A 25751-nucleotide genomic window follows, 5' to 3' on the forward strand; every position below is an offset into this window, starting at 1 on the left:
GGGTTTTCCACGGAGAAGTCTCCAAAGCTCTCGCGCCCTCGCCTGCTTTCCCCAGCCAGACCTTGACCCTCCCAGCCTCCACTCGGACCACTTCAAAATCCCTCAGAGGCCGAAGTGGGGACGAGGAAGGGGGAAGGGCCCGGAATGGGGGCCGGGGGTGGGGATCCGCGCGCGGGAAATGCCCCAGAAAGCGGCCAGACTCCGGTGGGCTGAAGGGCGCAAGAATGTACTTGGCGAGGGGAGGCGCAGACTCGCTGGCTCTGCGATGCTCGCGGCTCCGTGACGATTCCCTACTCTCCTCTCCGACCCCTGAGTCCCCCCCGGCAGCCCCCGCGCCTGCGGGGCGGAGGACGCGAGCGGGGCGCCCTCGCGCGCGGGCCCAGGGGTTCAGTGCAGGCCCTCGCTTCCCCTTTAAGGGTTCCCGAAACTTTCCCCCCTGGAATCAGATGAGCCTCGTCACATCCGTTGGCCGTGGCCGCCGGGGCGCGTTCCGAGGAAGTTCGGGACACGAGTTTCCCCGGGAAGAGGCGCGGCCCGAGACCTGCAAGGGTGGGCAAGGGTGGCCCGCGCGGACCCCGCGGACCCCGCGGACCCCGAGTCGCGCCGCGACCTTGGCCGCGGGGGCGGGGCCCGGCCCTTGCGGGGCAGCCGGCGCCCGCCAGAGGGGGCAGCGGCGACCAACTTGCTCAACTTGGAGGCGCGGGCTGAGGCGGCTCCGGCGCCTCCTCCTCTTTCCTGAGCCTCCTCCCTCGGCCCTCCTCCCCTCCGCCGTCGTCGCCGCCGCCGGCCCGGTGCGCGCCCAGCCCATTCCCGCAGCCCGGCGCTGAGTCGCTGAGTCGCTGAGTCGCCGAGTCGCCGGACGGGACAGGACGGACCGGGCCCGGCGCGTTCCCCGGGCCCCGCCGCCGGCATGGGCGCGCTGGCCCGGGCGCTGCTGCTGCCGCTGGTGGCCCAGTGGCTCCTGCACGCCGCCCCGGCCCTGGCGCCGGCACCCTTCACACTACCCCTCCGGGTGGCCACGGCCACTAGCCCCGGCGCTGCGCCCACTCCCGGGCCCGGGCCCCCCGCCCAACCCCGCGCCGACGGCCTGGCGTTCGCCCTGGAGCCCGCCGGGGGTGCGGCCAACTTCTTGGCCATGGTGGACAACCTGCAGGGGGACTCTGGCCGAGGCTACTACCTGGAGGTGCTGATCGGGACCCCCCCGCAGAAGGTAGGTCGGTGGGCGCTAGCCCGCCCACACGGACCGGCGCCCTGCGGGTCCCGAGGTCCCTGGGCTGCCGCCGCGGGCTTTTGGGGAGCTCGTGGGAGCGCTCAGCCGAGCCCCGGCACAGCTTAGGATGATCCCAAAGCACACTGGGGGCGGGGAGCGCAGGGGGTTCCGCTGCCAGAGCGGCGGCAGCCCTGTGGGGGTGCGGCCCAGGGGTGCACGCACGTGTTTCAGAAGTTGTCCGTCCCCACCCCTGGTGGCCGGGCAGCGAGAGGAGACCTGTAACTTCCATCTAAGGGGGATTCCTTCTGGCGGGCTGCACCTCCGTCCAGTGCGGAGACGGTGCCGTGGGCCTTGGACGCGCTGCTGCTATTCCGAGGAGATCGCTTTGTGTTACTATTTACACGGCCCCTCCCCGCCCGGGCGCGCTGCATCATGCTGAGCAGGCGGGTGGCCGCCTCCAGCGGCGCAGTGCCCTTGGAAAGGGGTTTCTGTGTGAGCCCCGCGGAAAGCTGCGGGTCCGAGGGGCGAGCCGCCTTCCCTCCGTGCGGCTTTCCTCCCCCGGAGGCGGCTGGCTGGGCCGCTGCCTCCGGCCTCCTTCAGCTGCCCAGCCGCTCTGCACAGAAGAAAGTGGCTGCACACGTGTGTGAAAAGTGTTAAACGCTGCAAAGCCGCTGGGCAAACAGACCCGCCGAGCTAGGTTTCCGGGGACCCAGTGGTCTCCCAGCGACAAAACAGAATCAAACAGCTTTCTTTTTTTTTCCCATTCTCGGGATGGTTTTCATTTATTAACACTTTTTGTAGCAAGAAATGAGTGTCCCCGGGCTCGGGAATCTTAAAACAAATAAAATCCCAGGAATCGACTTAGACGTCCTCCAACTTCCTAATTGAAGTGTGATTTGAAGTCAAGCTGTTCCTGTCAGGGGAAGACACTGTCTGAAGATACTTTATTTTTACTTTTAACATTGTCACTTGCGTTTTAATTCTGCTATGACTCCCCCATAAATAGAACAGACTCCTGACTTTGCTGTAATTCTAATTAAATTATTCAAGACTTTCTGAAGAGGGAAGGCATGCCATGCTAATTCCTTTTAAAAAAGAAACTCTACTGAGTAACTTCTGTACTTGCTTAGGTTTTTTTTTTTTTTTTTTTTGTAACCTTCAAAAATGCATTCCGCTCCAAACTTTGCTTCCAGTTGCCCTTCTGCGGAGGGCTGTCTGGGATCTCCCCAGGGCTGGAGGCTGGGGGGCGGCACAGGAAGTGGGAGAGGGTCAGCTGAGAAGGCTTAGCCTGACCACAAGATGTTGGTGCTGGTAACAGCACCCACGTGAAAGCATGTGCTGCTGGGGAGAACCTTGTACATTTTCTTTTTAATAGCAGCGTTGTTGTTTTCTTTTTAAGAGTTTATTTATTTATTTTTAGAGAGCGGGGAAGGGAGGGAGAAAGAGAGGGGGAGAAACATCGCTGTGTGAGAGAAACGGTGATGCCACCAAGGATCAGTTGCCTCTCCCACGGCCCAGCCAGGGGCCTGGCTCACAACCTAGGTACATGCCCTGGTGGGGAATGGAACCCACGACCTTTCGGTTTGCAGGGACCAAGGGCAGCCCACTGAGCCACACCAGTCAGGATGACCCTTGTACATTTCCCATTTCACAAGATACTGAGGATGGACCTCTTTGGGGGCCTAAGGACAAACTTTTGGAGCAGGCCCTGAATGACTCTCCATTTGGGCAAGGTGTGCCTTCATGCACAACTCCTGCTGGTTGTTGTGGGTGGGGGGGGCATTCTCCCCCATGAAATCCAGCAGATTCTGGGCTGCAATGAATGGGTCCTGATGCCTTTGTCCCCTCAGAGAAGAGGGAGAGGGAAAAAATCCTCCAGAAGAATTGAAAAAATGCTACTCTAGGGCCTCTCAAAAAGAAACCAAAGAATGTCATAAGTAATAGCTTGTCTTTATTATTTAACCCAATGGCCTTTACTTTAAATGAGAAAGTTTACATTACAGGAATGTATTGAGTACTTAATATGTATATCTTTTCCTGGCCCAAGGAAGTAGTTCATTCAAGGTTTGTCAGTTACACATTAGCATGTTTCCAGGGAAGACTGTTTTTAACAATGCAGATTTAATTTTTACATTTGACAGGAAATGAAATATTCTGTGCCTCCTTCTTGGCCTGATTTAGTAATAAGCTGCTTTATAGCAAAATCTATGTGTGCGATCTTTCCAAATGCCTACTGTAAACTCTTACGTGATCATAGTGACAAGTACATTAGGGTTCCTTTATTCCCAGTGTCCCATGAAATGTCTGACTACCAGCAGGGAGTTTGCAGCAGGTTAGATGGGCAGCCAGCCATGGAGCGACTTCTGAACCAGGAGTGAGCTTTCCTGCTCTCTCATGGCCAAAGGTCACGCATTTATTCTCTCTGGATTCCCTGAAGCTGAAAATAAAACTTGCTTATGTGGAGAGAAAAATGGAATTGTAAATTCAAGCAGTGAAGAACCAAGAGTTCTTCAAGAATGAAGCAATGGTCATAGATCAGGTGAAGGGCTCCCCTCTGGGCAAGCACTGAGCTGTGTGGTACCTGTGCCGCTGGCCCCGGGGTCCTTACAACCACCTCCTGGATCTCCTGCGCATTTAGGGGATGGGAAGACCGGAGCTTGGAGAGGTGGAATGACTTGACCAGGGCAACAGGACCAAAAAGCAGAAGAACCAGAAATTGTGCTCAGGAGCCGGATTCCAGCATCCAAATTCGGAGCAGCCTGCTCCCTCACGTTCCTGCCTCCTGGCTTCTTTTCTCTGTATTTTGGCCTCAAACTACCCTTTCCAGCCAGAGATCCCTGAACCTTACATTCCAAAGTGTTAGGGATTTAACCTGTGACCAAGACTGGATCCTCCCACCCCTGCTGTTTCCCCTCCCTTCTGGGCATAATGAACAGTTGGATGCAGGGATGCGCAGGAGAGAAGGCGAGAGAGAAGATTCAACAGGAACCCAAGCTCCGCAGGCCCTCCCCTGCCATGGGAAAACCAACTGTTGGGTTTGTGCTGGTTCCCTGAGTGCTTTAATCAAGAACTGAGGGTCCTTTGTTCTGCCTGACCCTCTTCAAGGCATCGCAGGCATGTGCCCGAAGCCTGGGTAAGAGCAGGACCCTGTTGGCAGGGCAGTGAGGCGGGTGTTTGGCACCATCATCTGACTTCTAACGGGAGAGAACCAGCATCTGCTTGAACCGTGCAATTTGGTCTTATTAATAATAATATTGGTGTTCTAAAGTGATTATAATTACAGCAATTTCCATGATAAAAAAAAAGGACTTTCATGTTAACACAATAAATCCAACAGAAGATGCTAAAGGTCTCCAGCTACATGCCTTGTAATGGCTTCAGAAAGGCGGCTGGGGTTTCTGTTGAAAGATTTTCTGTCACCTGCATGAATGCAGATAAAACAGCAAAGTAATTTTCATAGTTAAACATTTGAATACAAAAAAAATAAATAATTTAGGGGGCTCGCGTTTTCATCATGGTGCATTGGCTTGACCATCACTTCGTACACAACTTGGGGGGAAGAATTTGGACTGAAAATATGAACTCCAGTGTAGGAGTTTGTCTGTTGTGGTTCAAGCCATCTTCCAGTGTCCCCAAATTACATGATGCTTATGGCCAGCGAGGCTGAAAAAAGGGGGGCAATGGGGGCAAGAAGAGATTTGATAGAACAAACCGAGAAAGCAAACAATGAAGGAAAAGATTACTGGGTTAAAAGACCCAGAAAGTCAAAACTAGTTCTCACCAGCTTCAGTGAGTGAAAGGTGGCAGCTTCTGAGCTGGAGAGAAAGGATTCGGCATCAAAGGCGCCATTCGGAAGGACTGCAAAAGGCCAGCCCGAGACATCCGCTCAAATCAGCTTGGAGGGACAGAGTCTGAGAAACCATTAACAGCCGTAATATTAATAGCTAAACCTTTCATTCAGGCATATTACGCATTGGGCACCATGCTAAGTGTTCTGCATAGATCACCTCATTTAATCCTGGCAGTAGCCCTTGAAGTATGCACGATTATTTGACTTCATTTTCAGCTGGGGAAACTATGACTCAGGGAGGCCAAGCAATTTGTCCAAGGCCACACCAGCGAGCGGCAGAGCTGGGAGAGCAACCGGGCCTGCCCCGTGAGCACCGCGCCACAGTGCCTGCCCTGCATGTGGGCTCCCTTACATATCCGCCTCCATTAGCTGTGAATGCCGTGCGGGGAGTGGGAAGCGGCCGGGACTGGTTGCAGGGGCCTGGACACGGGTAGCATCGCTCCAGGACCGAGGGCAGGTGTGCAGCCTCCCTGTGCTCTCCCTTCCTGCCCCGTTAGTGTTCTTGGAGTTTTTCTTTTCCTGCAGCTGCTGTAAGACATGACCACAGACGAGGTGACTTAAAACAACAGAAATGTATTCTCTCACAGTTCTGGAGGCCAGATGTTCAAAACTGGGGTGTGGTCAGGGCCCTGCCCCCCCCCGCCCAGGGCTCCCAGGGAGGGTCTGTCCTGCCTCTCCCAGCTCCAGGGCTGCCCCCAGGGCCTGGCTTTCCTTGGCTCTTAGCCCTCACTCCAATCTCTGCCTCCATCGTCACGTGACTGACTCTCCCTGCCGTGTGTCTCAGTCCCTGAATGGGGGGCCGCCTGATCCAATGTGGCCTCCTTTTAGCTTGATGACATCTATAAAGACAGTTACCGGGGTTTAGGACTTCGATGTGTCTTTTTTTGAGGGAAGGGTACACATTTAATGCACAAATGTGCTCTAAGTTTACTCTGTGTATTTTTCTTTTCATTCTTGCCCATCTTTTAATTGCCAATAACTGTGATTTGGAACTCATATGTCATTTTCATTGAAAGCAGTAGCAAATGGTGGTTGTGGCACTGTATTCACAAGGAGCCTGTAACAAAAGCCTACCCCGGGGGGGTACAGGTGAGTGGCAGGATGAAGAGGGATTTTTTTTTAGATTCTTTTTCTGTATTTCTGTGTTGGTTTCCTCACTACAACAATTTTTTTTTGGTTGTTAAAGATTTTATTTATTTATTTGGAGAGAGGGGGGAAGGGAGGAAAAAAGAGAGGGTGAGAAACATTGAGGTGAGAGAGAAACATTGATCGGTTGCCTCTCTAGGTGCCCCGACCAGGGACTGAACCCACAGCCCAGGCACGTGCCCTGACCGGGAATGGAACCGGTGACCTTTGACTTTGTAGGATGATGCCCAACCAACTGAGCCAGTCGGAGTTGCTCACAATTCTGAAGAGTCTCTTATGTTGCAGTAAATCTAGAATTGCTGGAATGATTGCATAATGTGGGACAGGCCCATTCTATTTGTGCGAGTTCCCATCCCTGGCATTTACATACCTATGACGAATACATTCTCAAGTTGTGAACAAGATAGATAAAGAAAGGCTTGAAAGCTTGTATTTCACGTTTGAAAGACTTTACAAGGCATCTGTCACCCCCGTTCAAATCTGGTACGTTGGATAGGAAATGCACACCTTTTCTCCTAAGTTCATCCTCCCACCTGACCCAGCGCTGTCTTGCTTCTGTCTGATTTCCTTTGTCCTAGGAAGGTGGGCTTAACCTGCTCTGGGCTTCCTGTTTCCTCCTGGAATGATTGCTGACGCCTTCTACCTAAAAACCAAGACGGAAAGGTCAAGGCTAGCTGTTGCTTTTAGTGACTTCTCTTCCGTGGTAGTGACTGGCTGTGTTGGACCCCAGGAGGGGAACTTCGAGGTGGTGTTTCTTCTTCCCCGTGGTGTCTGGCTGTATGCCTTAGGGTTTATTTTATATCCCAGATGCTGAACGGGCCAGGTCAAGCCCTTGGTCCCTGGATTCTGCATCCCCGTAGCCTGAGGGCACGGTTGGTGGCTGCTGGCTCTTGCCCCCACCCCACACAGAGTGCAGCAGGAGCAGGCACCCGAGTCCTGTGTGGCTGGGAGCAAGGCACTTGTCCCTTCTACCTCAGAGCTCCTTTTACCACTAACAATGGGCCTTCTGCTTACACTTGGCCCCGGTGCCATCTGTCACAGATTCCTCCTCAGTCTCGCTCTGTTATGCTTGTCCAGCCTGGACTGGTGTTGACACTGGGGCTCATTGTACGTTAGTGACAACAGATACCACCTGGAAGACAGAGCGCACCTGTGAGGCAGGCGGGTGGCCCACCGCGGCCCCCGCACCTTCGAGCACGCACGTGCATGGGTGTAGCATGAGCGAGGGCGCGTGTGCGGGCCGCGGGCTGGTTTCCCGGGCCGTGGGGGATCTGTGTGTGATGCACAGTTGGACTGCTTGTCACTTGGCTCCCCTTCGTCCTTTCCCATCCCAGATGGACTAATGGATTTTTTTTTTTTTTTTTTTTTTTTTGCCTATTGCTACTCAATTTAAAAAAGGGTTGCTTTTTGGCTCTTGGAATTCTCAAAGAGGAGAAGCTACTCTCCCAGGGCTGAAATGTCCACGTTCAGAAAACAGGCCTAGTCAGTTTGGTTTTGAGTTAATACGTATTGTCCAACACAGGCCCGGGGGCAGATGTTTTCATATCTTTGTCAGTCGGCACATGACATCCCTGTACCTGGAAACACACTATCTCGGTGCTGCCACTTGAGGACGATGAAGGGGGCTGTTTGAAGAGAGAGGAAGCAGCCCGTCATTCCAGGGAGCCGAACAGGGAAGGGGAAACCTCTCCTTCCATTTCCCATTGGGCTTCACGCAGCAGAGGGGGAGTTGTTCCCTGGCCTGCTGAGAACAGCCTGGCACTCCCACGGCACGCCTCCAGCCCCGCCCAAACACACCGGGATACAGGGCCGCTTGGTTTACGGGCCACGTAGGCGCCCGCCAGAATCTGAAGGAAACAGCTCGCAGAGCAGCCCCCTCGGGAGGTGGTGCCTGGGGAGAAAGGTGGAAAGCATTGAATCCAAACCTTTTCCTGGCAGCAGAAAATGGCGGGATCATTTGGCGAGGGTTCCAGAAGCCTCTGCGGGGCACCCAGAGTCCTTTCCACCACCTCAGCTGCCTCCTGGAGAGACTCATCGGCGTTTTCCAATTGGACAGGCTGCTGGGGAGCAGGCAGAACTGTGTGGTTTGCACAGACTTTGGGGATTAGGCATTTTGGGTGCTGATCACAGGTCTGCGGCTTGCCGAATGCAGGGTGCGGAACATGAGTCCAACCTCTTCAAGCCTCCGTTTCCTGACCTGTAAATTAGGCAATTTGACCAGGGGATCTGAGATTCCTTCTACAAGCACTAATGCTCCACCAATAGAATCTGTTTTATTTGCAAGGGGTTTTAGTAGCTTTAATTTTCCTCAGTTGTATGCACGGAAGGCCCCTAGCGATCTGTTCAAGTGCAGAATCTGGGTCAGAGCCAGGGGGAGGTGGGGAGGGCGGGGAGGGCAGGGTGCATGGTGCTGGGTCTCGGGCCACAGCTTGGGTTCTTGCTTCCCAAAGCCAGCGGACTGCTGTGGCAAAGGCTAACAATGGCATATGGAGTTGGTTAAAAATACATACTCCTGGGTCCCCATTCCGACTTCCCAGGTGAGACCTGCTGCACTGGAGCTCAAGAGTCTGCATTTTACTGTGCTCCCCCTGCCCCCGCAAGCAGCCAGCCCGGCCCCCCCGCCCCCGCTCTCAGACACTGTTTGGAGGCCATGACAGAGACGAGGTTCTCCTCTGTTCTGGTTTTCTGTGCAAAATGGGTATGTTTTTCATCTTCCTAAATACAGTTGTTCCTCTGCCCACTTGGCAAATCTCCACCTCATGCAGATTGTGTTCCCGAAGCTTCCTCATGTTGGCAGGGCGGAGCCAGGAGCCAGGTTTCTTCTGGGAAAGTGCTCTAAAGCCCCGCTGCTCAGTCTCTGCAGATTTCTAGTTTCACAGAACAATAATTTATAAATCAATAAAAATGAATTACTAGGAAGACAAAATTTAAAAAAAAAAAAAAAGACATGCAGACGCAAACGCCACTTCTTAAATTATTAGATTCAGCAGGCATCCCATTTCTCTATTGCAGGGATTTTCAACGGGCGCGCTGCAAGAATTTTTTAATAATACCTGGCTGTTATTCAGTCGGGAGCACTGACCTTTTTTCCCTGAGGTTGTCAAATAAAAAAATGACAACAGCCAACACAGCTCCGGTGTGAATGATTCAAAATTATACCAGTTTTTTTTGTCAGGTCGACAAAAAATTATATTTTTTGCTGTGCCACAGAATTCTAGTAATTAGTTTATGTGTGCCATACAATGAAAAAGGTTGAAAATCGGTGCTCTATATGCACTGATCTCAAAGTTTCTGGGGCTTCCTCTCCTCTGTGTCCAGGCAACTGCACCTTGTTGCTGGATACCCTGTTGTGGCTTAGGTTACCTTGTTGCTGATGTGTAGCTCTTTGTGGATTGGTGCCTTAGCAGAGCATTCAGAGCTCTAAAAAGTGTACTTGCTGGACAAATTAAAAGTTGTTACAAATGGGTCCATTTACGAATTTGTTTGGGGGCTTCCTCCCGTCAGTGGGACAGGGGTTATTTTTGCTAAAGCAAGCAGGAAATGTGGCCCTGTTGCATTCTGGGACTCCCAGCCCTTCATGAGGGGCTGGGACTGGGGCTTTACGCCAAGGGTGGCAATTGGTCTGACTCAGTGGTTCTTAAACCAGGCAATTGTGCCCTCCAGGCGACTTGACACTCTCTGGAGACCATTTTGGTTGTTATAACTTGGGTGGTGCCAATGGCATCTAGGGATGCAGTGCACAGGACGGCCTCCCCTATCCCACACACGCCTACCTGTCCCCGAATGTCAGCCGCGCCAACGGCGAGAAATCCTAGTACCACAACACACCAACTCTGCGGGCCTGGGAGCAGCTGCCCAGAGCGGTGCGGGGAAGCTGTGTGTTAGAAGCATCTGTTGTGGGCAGGAGTAGGGCGTGGCAGCACCCCGACCCCTGTTGACACCTGTTGATCTCCTCTCCCCCATCTTTACAGTCCTGTCTTTTCCTAACATCATGTTCCTCTTGCCAGATACAGCAAGGAATGGGGAGCATTAAAAATCACTTCTAACTGGAATGATTGGGGATTAAAGAGAAGAAAGGATTTTGAAGTAGACTCAAAGAATGTGCATGCTTTCATTCCTTCGGCATATTTATTAAGCCCCAACTATATGCCAGGCCCTGTCCTAAGCCCTGGGAGGCAATAGTCAAGTCGATGAAGATGTTCCTTGCTTTTATAGAACCTGTGTGCTTGTGGGGAAGGCAGACTGTATGAAGGTAAACAGAGTTTTAGGTGAGTGCTAGGAAGACAGTGCAACCTGGCAATGGGTGTGGATGTGGGGTTGGGGGGAGACTTTTTTAGAAAGGACTGTTCGAGAAGACCTTTCTGAGGTGGTACAGCCTGGGGCATGAGAACAGAAGAGGGGGCCCAGCCTTGAGAGGTTGGGGGAACCGTGTTCAGTTTGAAGCCAGCCCAGTGAAGACTCCACCTGGGAATGGGAGCAGACTTCCCTTGTGCCTGGCTTTGGGAGCAGCTCCTCTTTCATTGACTGTACAGTTGTGCATTGGGGTTAAATTTCAGTAGAACAAAGGCCTTACAATGAGTGTAAACACAGCCTGTGAGTGACTGGAGACACGGAGCCCGGCCGTCCTGGATCCGTGGGCCGGAGAGCGTCTCCACGCATCCCCCAGGGTCCTGAAGCTGTTTTCACATTATCTTCTACATTGATTTACATTCTCTCCTACACTGAGGTCATTGATAAGAAACTGTGATGTCTGATTCTTTGTTAACTGTAGATGAGATATTGAAGTATAAGTGATATTGTAGATGTGTTGTTATTCGGCCTGGTGTTCTGAAATTTCATGACAGTGTCTTTGGGTGCCTTTTTTTTATGCTAAGCACTTGCTGAGTCTTTTCTGTTTAGAAGCATGGCACTCAGTTCAAGAAAATTTCTAGTAAAATCTTTGCTCTCTCTTTTTTGACCTCCTATTATCCATGTGTTTGGCCACATAGCTTGGTTCCCCCTGCTTTGTATTTGTCTTTTAATTCTACTCTATATTCATTTCTTCTGTCTTAACTTTCATTTTCAGCAGCACTTTCTTTTTTCCCTCAGTGTTTTTGTGGTGGTGGTTGTTGTGCCCTGTTCTTGTTTCAAAGTCATGTATCTTCTGTTGCGCTGAGGAAATTACAATTTTCTTGAAGTTTTTGTTCTGCTTCCTGCCTCTTCTCTGTTGTCTTCCATTGCTTTCCTTGGGGTGTTTGTCAAGGTTTCTGTCTCATAGTAGAGGCTTTCCTCAGATACCTGGTGATCATTGGCTGCCCGTATTTAAAAGAGAAGCGTTCGAAGGCCAGCTGGAAGTTCATAGCTCTACCCTATAGGCAGGGGATAGAGTTAATTTTCGCTATTTATATCCTACTCTAGTTTTTGAAATGTGGGAATGATAATGATTCTGTCACCTGACCTGTGGCAGATATTTTCAGTTGGGTGATCAAACCAACATGCCTCCCCAACACTCAGAGTTCTCTCTGGCCTGAAGCTGTCACTGCAGCCTGCTTTGTGACTAAGGACACAGCTGGGGACATGCATCTAAGGGCGGGATGGGGGGGGTGGCGGGAATCTTCTGGGGGAGTTCAGGGAAAGCTTATGTTTTCCTGATAAAAGTATCAGGTATGACCAAAATGATTACTTCTCCTCCTCCTTGCCTTTGATAAATATGTAAGGCCTTCAACAGGGACAGCCAGCTTCTGACCTTGAGTGAGAGGTCAAGGGGGATGGCAAGGACCTGACACTGGTTTTCCCTGAGATGTTGATCTAATCCCAACAATCCCTAGAGACTTCTTGATTTAGAGAAAAACAAGACTCCCTTGTTTGATCCACTCTAAATCTGTAGTTTCCTGTTTACTTCCAGCCAGAAACATTCCAAATGATGCGCCATCATAACTTTTTGAGGAAAAAAAGAGATAACAGTATTTTTTTCTTTTTAAAGTTGAAGGCAATTTGCCATTCCTCTCCTGGAAATCTCCAGGAAAGACAAGTCTAAACATCTTTTATTATTGTCTTTGTTGCTGTTATGAGCCAGATGCTTAGTTCCAGTGGCCAAGATGCAGACCTTGTCACAGGCGTCTAAATTTTGGTCACCACAAAAGGAGCCCCAGATGTGAAGACCACCAGAGGGGGTTTGTATGAGCTAGACTGGGCTTCAGCAAACTACATCTGCCTGATTCTGTAAATGGAGTTTTAGTGGAATACAGGCATACTGCTTTGTCTTCCTGTTGTCTGTGAGACAACACATACTGGGAGGGGGAGGTGGTAGCTCCAAGGGGCCCACTGAGTACCCCATAAAAAGAAGGTTGAGCATGTCGACATCAGCCATACCCAGAATATTCCAGCCATGAAGTCCGATAAGGATGTTCTTCCCTTTACTCCTCCTTCCGTCCTAGAGAAATCAGAGACATTGTCATGAGCTAAATGGGGACATAGAAATGAGCCTCACCACGCCTCCCCTTCCCTTCAGTAGGTCTCTGAATCCAAGACAAGCCCATGATATTGGATGACAGATAGCAGCGTTGGTGTTAGATAGGACTGGACTTATAATTCCTAAAAATAAAGGTATTACCACAAAGCCATTAGAAAAATATAAGCTTTGCCTAAGATTTCATTCAAGGATGAAAAAGAACAATTTATAGAGCTTGTTTGAAGGCAGTTGTGTGACAAGGAAAAGTGCTATTAAAATGCTATCTCATCATGCAAACCCTGCAGAGGGAAGTTCAGAGATGTCTAGCCAATTTCCATATGCATTTATCCTTTGACTCTGAAATCCACTTCTGGGAGCTTGCACAAAAGTTACATAGGGAAAAAAATATGAAAAGCAATTCACAAGTCTATTCATTGTAACATTCCTTGTACTATAATAGCAAATGATTGTAACAACTTGAGCATTCATCAAAGAGGAACTGACTGGGGTGGAGGGACGGACTACACCATGGAGCGAGATGCAACTGGAATGAGCAAGGACTCGCTTAGAGAACTTCCGGTGAGGAAAGCTGGGTGGAGAAGAGCGTGCATCACTGTGTGTCTGTTCGTCTAAGAGAGTGGACACACTTGCGGAGGCACCTTGCTGGAGAGGCTGTCCAGGGCAAAGGCCTGCAAAGACGGGGAGATTGTGCAGCTCAGCGAGCGCGACCTCTCTTCCCTCCCGTGTCCCTTTGCTCGCAGCCTGTTGCAGCAGTTTGCAGACTTAAGCACTTTATTGCTCTGGTTTGCTTTATAAAACAAGACCTCTAAAGGAGAGTTGCAGGCTTTTCTTGCCCTGAAAGCCGCAGCCCCAGAATGCCTGGCTCTTATGGTGATCACAATCAGCTGACAGAGGCATGCTACTTAGGAGGTAGTGAAAAAAAAAAAAAAGAACACCATTAAAATGTGTCCCTCTGAGGTGATATTTTAACACCGAGTTAAAAACTACTTTCCAAAAGAGAATCCAGCTGTGGAGGGAGTCTTTGGAAGATATGTCTAAACGTTACCATTATTATTTGATTTTCTACTACCAAAGATGATAGAAATTTGCTACCAGCAAAACACACACACACCCCCACACTCCCCCCCCCTTTGAACCTTTAGCCTGGAAACAGAATTGGCGACCCATGTAAAAACCTTCCAAACAATTCTGATCCTGAAAAAAACAAACAAACTTGCAGATAAGTAGTACCTTCTGGTTCATTTGCTAGAACTACCTATGGTTGTTAGGGAAGATGAGTGTTTACCATTCACTATCCCCATTTTACAGATGAGGAGACTGAGGCATGGGCGGTTACATTGCTGAGGCAACACAAGGCACGAGGGCAGAGCCAGGGTTTGAAAATGGCGCCCGACTGTGCGCTCTGAACCACCGCGCAAGCGGCCCGATGGTGTGTAAGGTATAGATGCAAACACACACACAGATGGGGCTGAGTACTGAGAAATAGCTTTTCCTGATGGCACAGTGAATCCAAAACTTTTCAGCCATTAGTCTGTGAGAATTCAGGAGCCTTTGTAAGGAGAGGGGGGCCTGGTTCCATTCAAGAGAAACTGCCCTTTGCTGAACGGAGCCAACATGTGTTGGTACTCAAGTCAGCTCTTGGAAGAGCGCAGATGCTCGGCAGATAGCTGTTCTTTTGTCTGTGCACCGGGCTGCCCGTGACACTTGGCCTTCTGGAGGACATGCTGGCTGCCTTCTTTAATACGCTCCTCTGCCACAGCCGCCCCAGAATAGAAGGGAGTGGGGCGCCTGTGATCAAGACACTTCCACTTGGGGCAAAATCATGACATTCAGGCGACCCAGAAGGGAGTGTTGACAAACTATTTCGATCATTGAAAGCTTGATTGAACCCTTTTACCCCCTCACCAATTAGCAGGTATGGATTTCACCCCCTTGAGTTTTAGCACTGCCCGCTTTTTTACAGGAACAATCTCAGAAGTTATGCTGAAGCGTGGCGTCCGCTCATTGTTTTCCGCCTCCCTGCGGTCATACCTCCCTCTTCCCCACCTTCTTCCACTGGGAGCTGGAGTGGGGAGGAGGAGGAGGAGGACCTAAGCGAGGAAAAGGTCCCAAGGACCTCTCTGTGTGGGTGGTGGCAGGAGACATCAGACCTGGGTGCTGGATGAAGATGGCCCGCCCAGGGGACTCCATGAGTAGGGGCCCTTCTGTCCCGTGTCAGGGTGGCCAACTCCCAGGAACGGTACTGCTCAGCTCCCTTTTCTCCTGGCTCTGGATCAGACCCATTAGGATGAAAGAGAAGCCCCATACACCTCCCCTTCCGGTTTCAACATGGCTGCATTTCCCTCCACAGCAGCAACTGCTGACAGCAGGTCCCTTCCCAGCTCTGGCTCCTGCCCTGCCCTTTCCGTCCAGGATGAGATAGTTCTGGTGGCTGCTGTGGGGGCTCTGAGTGCCCTAGGCTGTGCCCGTCCTAGCCCTGCCTGCTCCCCATGGATAGCCCTCCATCGCCCCTCCCGTGACCCCTGGGAGAACCCCTCTCCTGCTGGGCTCTGCTTATTAGCACAGCTGGTGATAAAGACAATGAGAGCAAAACTTTGTTTCGTTTATGAGTCCAACCAAAAATTTTAATTCAGGCCACGGTGTATTCCTTCGTCAGTTTGTAGTGGATGTACTGAGCTGCAGAAGGAGCCAAGGTCATTGCTGAATCTGTCTCCGCCGCCGCCGCCTCCATGTTCGTGGGCCCGTGGAGTTGGACTGAAACCGCATGTGGTGCAGGGTCTCAGGGCTGTATCCCTGTGTGTGCTGGCCCACCTCCTGCTATGGGCTGAACTGTGTGCCTCCAAATCGTATGTTGAGTTCCTCACCGCCCCCCCAGAACCTCAACGTGCTTGCATTTGAAGGGAAGGCCTTAATAGGGTCATTAAGTTATAATGAGGCTGTGAGGGTGGTCCCTAATCCTATTTGACTGGTGACCTTAAAAGAAGAGACGATGACACAGAGAGAGAGAGAACCCAGGTTGTGTGTTCATGGAGGGAGGACCAGGTAGAGAGGCAGCGAGAGGGCAGGTGTCTGCGAGCCACGGAGAGGGACCCCGGGAGAAGTCAGCCCCCCAGCACCTCAGACCCTAGCCCACAGAGCTGTGCTGGAAGCGACTCCTGCTGCCGAAGCTGCTCCAGTCTGTGGTGCTTCCTCACGGCAGCCGAGCAAAGGAACGCACCCCGCTGCTGTCCCAGCCCCAGCGGGGATCCTAATGCACAGGCCCTTCTGGCTCCGCCTCTACCCTCGCTCGGATTCCAGGGCGCAGGTGGCTCAGGCCCCCCACCCCTCCTGCTCGGCGCCCATCACCAGACCATTTGAGGTTGGCAGGAATGGGGGGCTCTCTGGGATAGAATTGTCTCTATGCTATGATGTCTCCCCCGGCTTATTTTCTGGATCATAAAAACTATTTGCCTTACTAAGCCTTTTGTTCTTCAGTAAGTGGTTGTTACTCTAACAGAAACCCACCGCCCCCCAGTGCGCCTGCTCTCGCCACACTGAAGGCGACGTGAAGAGAAGCACGCTTAATAGAGTTAAGTTTGTTTTTCACAAATCAAGACACTTCCACTTGGGGCAAAATCGTGACATTCAGGCGACCCAGAAAATTATGGCTTCTTTTACAGCCAGTCCTCTGGGGCCAGGACCATCTAGCTGCCTGCCCTTCTGAGCTCTTGGAACAAAAAGGATTGAAATGTTCTATACGAAACCTGGCACTTAAGAGCACAGGGCTTTCCGCTGTGGCTCTTACCGTCTCGTCTCCGTCTCGGCACCTCATTGATCTCCAGCCCTGGTGGCCCCTCTGGGGAGAGGACTTTTGAGACAGAGCAGCCTGTCATATGTCCATTGTATCCCGGAACTGAGAGGTGTCCTGGGCGTGCAAGGGAGGGGGCATAGTAACACCCTGTAGCGAGCTGAGCGGCCCTTCCTAAAAATCAGAGCTCAGGCAGCAGTGTGCGAAAATCTGGGTTGGTCATGGACGAGATCATTTGAGTTAATATGGCCAGTTTCAAAGAGTAATCAATATTTCCCAAACTAGCAAGCCCAGCATGTTTTTTCACTTTTTTCCAGGATCATTGTCAGTGACTAAAACTAAAACTTGATTGTTTTAAAATTTTAGTTGGATGCTACCAGGTAGAGGCCGTGATTGGACAGGGCAGGTGTATTGGAATGCTGAAAAACATCTGTATCAAATGCAAACTGTGCCTTTTGACCTGTGCTGGCTTTTATATTGTTTTTAATGTTTTAGGGAATTGTGAGATCACATAATACAATTTTTACTAAGAATTATTTTCACAGGTCTTTGCACTGAAGGGCAAGTGTGGCTGTAATCCAGTGTTTGCTGTGCATGTCATGACCTATTTATTTATTTATAGTTGATGTATATGGAAATTGGTAAGAAGGCGTTTGGTCAGTGGATTGTTGGAAGCTGATATGAGGCTGGATAGTGACGTTAAATGCACCCTGAGAAGCTACTGTGATGGGGGAGGGGCAGGAAGACTGTGCCGAGGTTAATATGTTGCTTTTTTTTCCCTTTACATAACCTCCTTAGTTTCTTTCATCTCTAGAATTTTCTGGAAGATTTCTGTGTGACTGTCCTAGACCCTGATTAGGAAAACATCTGCATTTCGCTGGCATAGAGGGAAAAGAGAGGTGTATCTGTCATTGTCCCTCTGGGCTAGCATTCTTTCAAAATACCTGGACACAGTAAAAATGTGGAGATCAATGGAGATTTAAGGAGGTTCCTGAAAGGAATTTACTTGGAAGGGCTTTAAAAAATTTCTTTAGCAGAGAATGGTATCTTTGATCACTATAGGCCTATTAAAATACTTTTTTTCCCCCTCGTGGGTTTAACAAGGAAAAAATATCAAAGCCTCTTGCAAACCACATACAAATAGCGTGTTTCTTCAGGGGCCGGCCTGACGTTAGCGCGTGGCGGCGACCTCGGGGGCAGTGGCCGTCGGTGCCGGTCGCGGGGTGGGCCGACCGGAGCGGTAGGCACGGAGGGTGTGAACCGGGGTCGCGTTCCGGGTGTGAGGAAGGGGTCAGCGGGAGAGCCAGGTCACAGCATTCCCCACGGAACCGAACAGGAGGGGCCGCGGGTTACCGGTCATTACCACTCACACGCTCTGTGCAGACATCACTTAACTAGAAGCTGCTTGTACCTTTGTGGCACTTAGGACACACTTTCTGCTTTCACAGCACTTCATGATTGGACTGCACATGTGTTTTCATAGAATGGGCTCAGAGAGGCCGACCCTGCAGGCTCCTGGTGGGGCGGGGGTTAAATACAGCACAGTCATGGCCGGCCATCGGGAGGCGCAGGTCAGAGGAACGGAGTGTGGGATTGGCCGCCGGTGGCCCTGTTGGAAATCTGCTTTCCTGATTCTTGTTGTATGCAGTATTAACACCAGTGATCGCACCTTGACAAATATAATAAACCCAAGGAATGATTTTTTTAAGTGTGCCAAGTGGCAGGGGAAAGGGCTGAGACAGGAAACATTCAAATCAGTAGATAAACCTTTCATGAATTTCTTCCCCACTGGTCCTGCAGTCGATTCAACAGACTGAAAGTCATTATAAAGAGAAAGCTGGTCTCTGGTCTGAACGGTAGGGGGTGCATTCCATAAGGGACACCATATCTCCTTCATCCTCATGGTCCAAGCATGTGGTAGCTGCTCACTGAACATGCACTGGGAAAAAAAAAAATCCTCCCAGAACACGTGAAACAGGCTTTTGAAGAGATCTTTGTACACCTGTGGTCAAGCAGCGCTACTTGCAATGGCCAGAAGGCGGGGCCAGCCCAAGTCCATTGATGGGTTTTAAAAATGTGGCAGGTGCATACAATGGGTCACTAAAGGAAGGGCCGTCTGACACATGCTAGAGAGCATGGGTGAACCTTGGGGACATTATGCTCAGTAGAATAAGCCAAGCACTCATTACGTACATAGAGGAGTCAAATTCATAGTCGGAACATAGACTGGTAGGTGCCAGGTGCTGGGCGAGGCAGGAGGAGGACCTGTTTGATGGGGACAGTTTCAGTTTTACAAGGTGAATAGAGCTCTGGACATGGCGGGGGGGACACGTGCACAACAGCAGGAATGGACTGAACTGTACACTTAACATGAACTGTACACTTAAAAATGGCTCAGGTGGTAATACTTTATGTTGTGTGTATTTTACCGCAATTAAAGAAATGAATCTTAATAGCTAGAATAAGAGGAGTAATTGTTTTATAATAATAGTAACTTGGAAATCCTGCCTGTTGCTGCACTTTATCTTTCTTTTTTATTTTTACACATGTACTAAAAACTGACAATATTTTAATGTTGGGAACTTGAGTTAATCCCATTTTTTTTAAGAAAGTTCAGATCTGAAATGGTTTTTCTTTTTTTTTTTAAACTCTTGTTGGAGGATTTTTTTTTATTATTATTATTGATTTTAGAGAGGGAGGAAGGGTGAGAGAAACATGATGTGAGAGGGAAACAGCAATTGGTTGCCTCCCTCCCACACACACCCCAACTGGGGATCGAACCCGCCACATTTTTGGTGTACAGGACGACACTCCAACCAACTTAGCCATGCGGCCAGGACCAAAATGGCTTTTCAATTGCGTTACCAACTCATAAGCAAAAGGGACCCTTTAGTGAACCTCCAGAAATATCTTGAGAGTGAAGACATTGAAACTTTGAGGAGAAACTGTTCAAACTCCTTTGGAACATATGCAGAAAGAGCTGATTTTTAGCTAAAACGACAACTTCTAAAATCCCCGAAAAGGCGGGAAGGGTTTTAGGGAGTGGTGTTAGTTTTCTCTTTGGGGAAGAAAAGACGAGCCTGCACTCTAATAGACATTTCCCTGCCTGTCCCCTTTCCCCCATAATCACCAAAATATGGGGACTACCCTACTTTTGTCCTCTTTGCTAAGTGCTTTCTGAGAAGCGGTTTAGTGTGAACGTGGGAAAAAGGGATCATTATCTTTACTGGCGTCTGTGAATGAGGTCCAGCCTTGTGACTCTCACTCCTGACTCTTTAAATCTCCGCCTTCATTCCTCCACCAATGAGGTGGCGCCCTGCCAGTGGGTACATCGTGTGACCTCGGAGGCCGAGGGAAACGCCTGCAGCCCAGGCAGGGGTGTCCAGGCAGGGACAGCCAGGCGCCGTGACATCCTCCACGGCAAGGGTGTCTGCCCCCTGTGCTCTTCTCTGTCCCCCCAGCCCCCTCCCAGGTTTGCCTACAGAGAGAGAGGGACCTGCCGAGCTCATGGAAACATCCGGACCCCTGTCACTGAATAAATATCCTCTTGCAAAAAAAATGAGCACTTTCTGGCTTCCAGCTCTGACTCCCAGGAGCTTAGCTTGGCTGATGGAGGGCTGCTCGAGGCAGTTCCCCCTTAGCCCCTGCTGGGCTTCCCTGTCTGAGAGGCCGAGAATGGGCACTGGATGTTGTGATCTCTGAAGATAATGCCGCCACGGGCAGACACCTCCCGCAGGGGCGGCACTGGGTGCTCCGGGAGCTCTGAGCCCAGCGGAGCGGCAGCGCCCGGCTCTGGCCCCGGCTCTGCTGGCCCCGGCCCAGGGGCAGCGCTGGGAGCATGGTCGCAGCCCCGGGGCTTGCAGGTGGATGTCACCTCCGCGTCTCAGCTGCCTGAAAGGAGAGCAGGAGCTCGGAGTATGAAGTGGAGCGAGGGGGAGTTGGCTCTCCCAGGTCCGCATGAGACGGAGCTGGGAATCCACAGGCGGCTTCCCGGCGGCGGTGGGCTTAGAAGATGGTTGGTTTTCTCTCTATCTCAAGGATGCTGTAGTGCTATTGCTCCTCTGCTATTAAAAAATGGCCTCGGAGTCCAGGAGGCTGTGAGATTGGAATTCCCTGGACTCACCAGGACCCCGGGGAGGGCACTGGACCCGAGAAACCCATGCCAGGGAGCTCAAACTCACTGGACCTAAGTCTCTTGGGACAGGGTGGCCACACTGATGTTTGGGCACCATTCCTTCGTTCAACAACCGTTACTGAGCGCTTCCTGTGTGCCCGGTGCTGTGCTCAAAGCTCACAGCACGAAGCCACAGGGGTAATCCAAGGAGTAGCAAGGGAGAGAGAGGGACATGAGCAGCTTCAGGAAGATTCCAGAAGTAGAAGAGACAGGACATGCAGATTCACGGAGGTGGAGGCAGAGGGAACGGGAATGGAGGAGCTTGGGCACCCAGGGGCCAGAGTGACCTGCTGACCAGCAGGGGGAAGAAAAGGCAGGCAGAGCAAAAACCATATTGGGGACCCTGGGATTCCAGCCGAGTGCGGACACTGCCCACCCCCGACCCCCAACGGGTCACTCGCAGTGTGTCAGTGCGCGGTCACGTCCCCTTCGGCGCCGCCTGCTGCAGGAGCAGCCGCCGTGCACCAGGAAGGACTGCTGAGCACACCCACCGGGCCTGCGGCTCGCGCTCACCACCTCTGGTCCGCGCCTGGGCTCGCCCCGCACAGAGACGCCAGGGAGGCCTGGTGGGACTGGGATGCAAGCTACGTTGGCACAGTGATGAGAGAAGCCAGCCCTGTGACGACAGGAAAGACAAAGTCACGCCGCCCCTTCAGACACACAAAAACACCCACGTGTGCCGGGCACGCGCCTGGCTGCCTCGCACAGACCCGTGGGCTCCTCAGAGCGGCATTCTTCCCGATCCCACCGGGCAAGTGAGGGCCCTGAGGCTCGGGGGGCACGTGCAGCCCACCCGAGACTCCGCAGCCCACGGGAGGCTGAGCCAGGGCTCGGGTCCAGGCGTCCCAGGCCCTCAGCTGGAACTGTTCATGCTATCCTGCCTTAGGCAGTGCAGGGTGCACCCAGGGACCGCGGTGGGGGCGGGGGGAATGAACTCAAACCAGCACCCTGTGAATGGACAGTCCTTGCCAGCACGTTTGGGCTATGGGGGTGCGATAAATTCTCGCCACCTTACCCTTTCTGCTCTTCCCAACAGGGATGGGTGGTTTGAAAGGTTTCAAAACTTCGGGTGCACCTCTCCCCCCGCTGCCCCCGCCCCCCGCCCCTAGCACACACGCCTCCACCCCAGGGACAGGTTTCAGCTGCGGAGGCTGTGGCAGCTCTCCAGTCCAGAAGGATTCTGATCTAGTGACGACTTTTAGGCTCTTCAAACAGGGACCCCACACCCCCCCTCCCGCACTCCAGGTCCTGCTCTCTCAGCAGCCACCTCCTCGGCCTGTCTTAACCTGCCAAGCCAAGGCATTTTCTGGGAAACGGCCGCCACGGCCAGAACCAGGCAGCCGAGCCTGGGTGCCTCCCCCCATGTACTTGGCGAGCTGAGGCTTTTCCAGAAGGAGCCAAGGAGTCTGCATGGTTCTTGACTTGCGTTTTCCAAGTAGGGCACACGGTGCAATGGTGGCAGCACAAACGTGTGTGGGCACACGCACGTGCAGAGCCCGAATAAATTGCACCGACAAGCTCCCCTCAGCGAAGTTCTCCCACATCTGGTTGTGTTAAGTGGAGCCCTTTGGAAACGACTTATAAAAACAACCTTAATTTCAGATTGCAGAGAAATGGCGCATGGCAATTATTTTTGCTTTCTTCAACAAGATGTGCTTAAGTAAATGAGATTCATTTCTCGAATTGAAGCGCTGAAAGGACCTGATTAACAAGATCGGCACCGACAATCACGTGTGATAACTGTGGGCAAACAGCCGGCGTGGCTGGGCCGGAAAGGACGCCGCTGTGGGTTATCTTGCCGGCAGCCTCCGGCAGATGGGCCGCTAATGTAATTAGGAATTGCTGTGTTAAATGAGCCATTATTTAAATTATCTGCTAATTTTCCTATTAACCTGCTGAAAAAGAGACAGTGATATCCGAGAAATCTTGGGCTACTAATTGGTAACTAGATGTCTAGCGTAGTTCTTTACCACAACGTTTTACCTTATCGCAGCAATTAGCAGCTGGCTTTCTGTACAGTGACTAGCTGACACATCACAGAAGGTTAAGAAGGGGCCATGGAGGCGGACAGTCTGTGTGTGGGCTTCAGCCAGTGGGAGCCGTGGGGCGTGCTAGATGGTTCTTAGCCCTGGGAAGATCTTGGCTTTCCTGACCATTCTGCGTCTTGTACAGGATCTGAGTGAGAGGCTATTTGGTCTTTGGGGTGCGTAAGGCAACGTCTGCGTGACTCACCCTCCCCTGTCTCTCTCTCCCAGAGGCCTTCGTGGAGGAGAGGGAGGGGAGGCAGGAAGGACAGGCATTGAGGAGCAGTGGGCGCCTGGGCTCAGTCCCACTGCAGGGACTTCTGGGAGGGGCGCACTCAACACCGTCCACCAGAGGAGCGAAGAAATAGAACCCTCACGCCGTCAAGCCGCTGTATGTTTGGGGTTGAGAGCCGCCCCCAGGACCACTAGCTCTGTGATCTTCACTCCGGGCCTGCCTTAGATGCTGGACACTGGACGCTGGACCTGGTGGGGTCACTCCTGCAGCTAGAGAAAGCCGCCAGGGCCCATGGCGGGCACCTGGCTTCTAATGTGGGTCATCCTTGGACATTTAAGAGGTGGTATGTGTTTGTTTTCTAGAACAGCTGGGGCATTAATAAAGGTAGTCCATCCTAGCCAGTTCTAAAAAAATCTAAATAACTATTTTGCACACGTGTCGTGAATTTGACCTGGTGAATTCTCTCTGGCTTCTTTCAGCTGTTTTGCAGGCGCGGCCTCTTATCTGCTCTCCCTCTGCTCCCACGGGGAGCTCGCATGCTCTTCCTCCCCGTCTTAGGGATGGAGGTTAGTGGATTCCTCTTGTCCTCGCTCTGGGGACCATCAGAAAGAGACAAAGAAAGAGGACTTTGTCTTCAGACAATATAGGAGCTCACTGAGGGAAAACATAGACAGATGGAAGAAATTCGAAGGCAATCAAAGACGTCACCAAGGGTGACAAAATGCATCAGAACACAATGAGAAAAATAATGCCCCACAAAGTGTTTCAGTTTAAAAGTGAATGAGCTTTGTCTGCGCAGAGCAAGGCATAGTGATAAGGTCCTAGCTGTCCGCAGGAATATTCCAAAGGGAATCTTCCTGAAGAAGCTGTTGGACTCAAATCACTCTGGATCCACCCCTTGGGCATAGGTTCCTTAGGACACCATGGAGTTTGTCCTGGTGGCTACCAGTGACTGATCTCAGTCTTTCCACCTCCTGCTGAAAATCGGGTGTGTATTCAACACTGGCATTTCTCGCTGACTGAACTGAGACCTGCAGTTAACCCACATGACTGTGTTTACTCCTCCCAAGTGCCCCATGAGAATGGCTGATCAGCCCCTTCCTAGGATGAGGGAGCAGAGAGGCACAGGTAGGAGAAGGCTCCTGCCCAGACACATGAGTGGTGGAGTGGCCCTTGACCCAGGCCCCGCGTGCCTGTCGCTGCTTGGCAGAGTGAAGAGTCCACTGACGCGAAGGCAGCACTCAACGTGGGAGAAAAAACCCAACCACATTCGAAATGTGTTCAGTTCCCGCCCACATGTCACGCGTGCGTAATGGTCATTCCTGTTTCGTGACTATTTCATAAACTCTTATTATACGAGTTTTGGTAGGACTGCCAGGGCTGGCAAATCCTGCCAAAGAAGAAAGGTTTTGTTTTGGGGGGATAATAGAATTTTCATACATCTTCTTTCTTGTCTTCTATGATAGATTGTTTAAGATCTTTTGCCCTCTTAGTACGTTGTGTATAATTGGTAGGTACATAATATAGACTTGTTTCATAAATGTACCAACACGTTACTTTTTCTCAGAATATGCATTTCTGCTACTTAGTCTCCGGAAGTCTCCGGAAGTCTTAGTCAGCGGAAGTCTCTCTATCCCTGAGTCTCCGTCACTTACTCAGTGACTGTTTATTGAGCGCCTACTAAGCCCTGGGCACTGTCCAAGGAACTAGAGAGGAACTGATGAACCACACACAGGCCTCATTCTCACGGAGGGTGCCCCGTGCTGGGAACATCACCTGGAGAAGACAGCAGACTCCAGCGTGAACATGATGGAGCAGGGGCTGGGGAGGGAGAATTCTCAGGAGCCACGTGTAAGGTGTTTCCAAGAGCGCAGCTAGCGGAGGGAGACCTCGGCCACAGAGGCTGAGAAGGGAGGGCTGTGGGGGGACACCAGGAAGGTGGTGCTTTTGAAGCTTCCAGGAGGGGTGATCCGTAGTGGCCAGCGGTGCTTGAAGGCTGGAGGAAGTGATGGTGGGGTTAGTGTGCATAGGTCGCTGGTGACCTTGGCTGGCCGTGAACGGTGGGGCAGAAGCTCCATCTCAGCAGGCTGTGGAGAGACAAGAACTGAGATGGGAGAGACCCCGCTGATGCTTGGCTGGGAAGGCAGGAGCGGGAGGCAGTGTGTTTGGCATGTTTGAACAAGTGGACCACAGATTTGCCCTGTCGACTCCTGCACTTAGTCCTGAACCTCCCTGAGTCTTGGCACTTGGACCGCAGGTGTGTCTTAGGGCAAGGCCCAGGGACGCTTCGATTCTTCCTGCTGGACCGTGGCTTCCCCCCATCTCTGCTGCTTTCCCTTTTAAAGGTTTAACTTCAAAGCCCTTTCCCCTGTCACTCAAGACACTTTAAGAAAAAAATCATGCATTTCTGCATCCCTCCGTGTGGAGCATGGATAATATCTTTCTTACACGCTTCTGAGTCACTTTTAGTGGTGCTGTGTGAGCGCAAAACATTCCACGAATTTGAAGCTGTGTGTGTATATGCAGTGTCTCTTGTAGGCTGAACGAAGTGTTCTGGGGTGAGATTGTCATGTGCCTGGCGCAGAACCCAGGAGGCAGGAAGTGATTTTGGAAATGCACGGGATAAAAGAAGCAGCAGATGCCGTTGCCAGCCTGTGGGCTGGGGTCAGGTGTCCGGGAGAAACCTGCACCCGGAGCCTCTGCGTTTCGGTTGTTTTACAGTGGTTCGTGTAAAATTATAAGGCAAGCGGCATTATTGTTATTATTTTTCCTTTTCAGTTGATACTACCTGCAGTGAGGAAGTCACAGCCCTGGGGAGAAATCAACCTGTGAAGTGTCTGTTGGCGGCATTATCAAGCAGGAAAAGGTGTTAGC

General features: G+C 51.5%; 1 protein-coding gene across 1 annotated transcript in view; it reads left to right on the forward strand.

Moving 5' to 3' along the window:
* The first annotated feature begins 910 nt into the window (after window positions 1-910).
* Window positions 911-25751, forward strand: part of BACE2 (beta-secretase 2) — a 67141-nt gene continuing 42300 nt past the window's right edge. The window contains exon 1 of the mRNA XM_054578518.1: window positions 911-1210. Coding sequence (XP_054434493.1) covers window positions 911-1210 — 300 coding nt within the window. The remainder of the gene's footprint in view (window positions 1211-25751) is intronic.

This window comes from Pteronotus mesoamericanus, unplaced genomic scaffold (genome assembly GCF_021234165.1).
Source record: "Pteronotus mesoamericanus isolate MK-2021 breed Mesoamerican mustached bat unplaced genomic scaffold, CSHL_Meso_final contig_116, whole genome shotgun sequence".
NCBI lineage: Eukaryota > Metazoa > Chordata > Mammalia > Chiroptera > Mormoopidae > Pteronotus > Pteronotus mesoamericanus.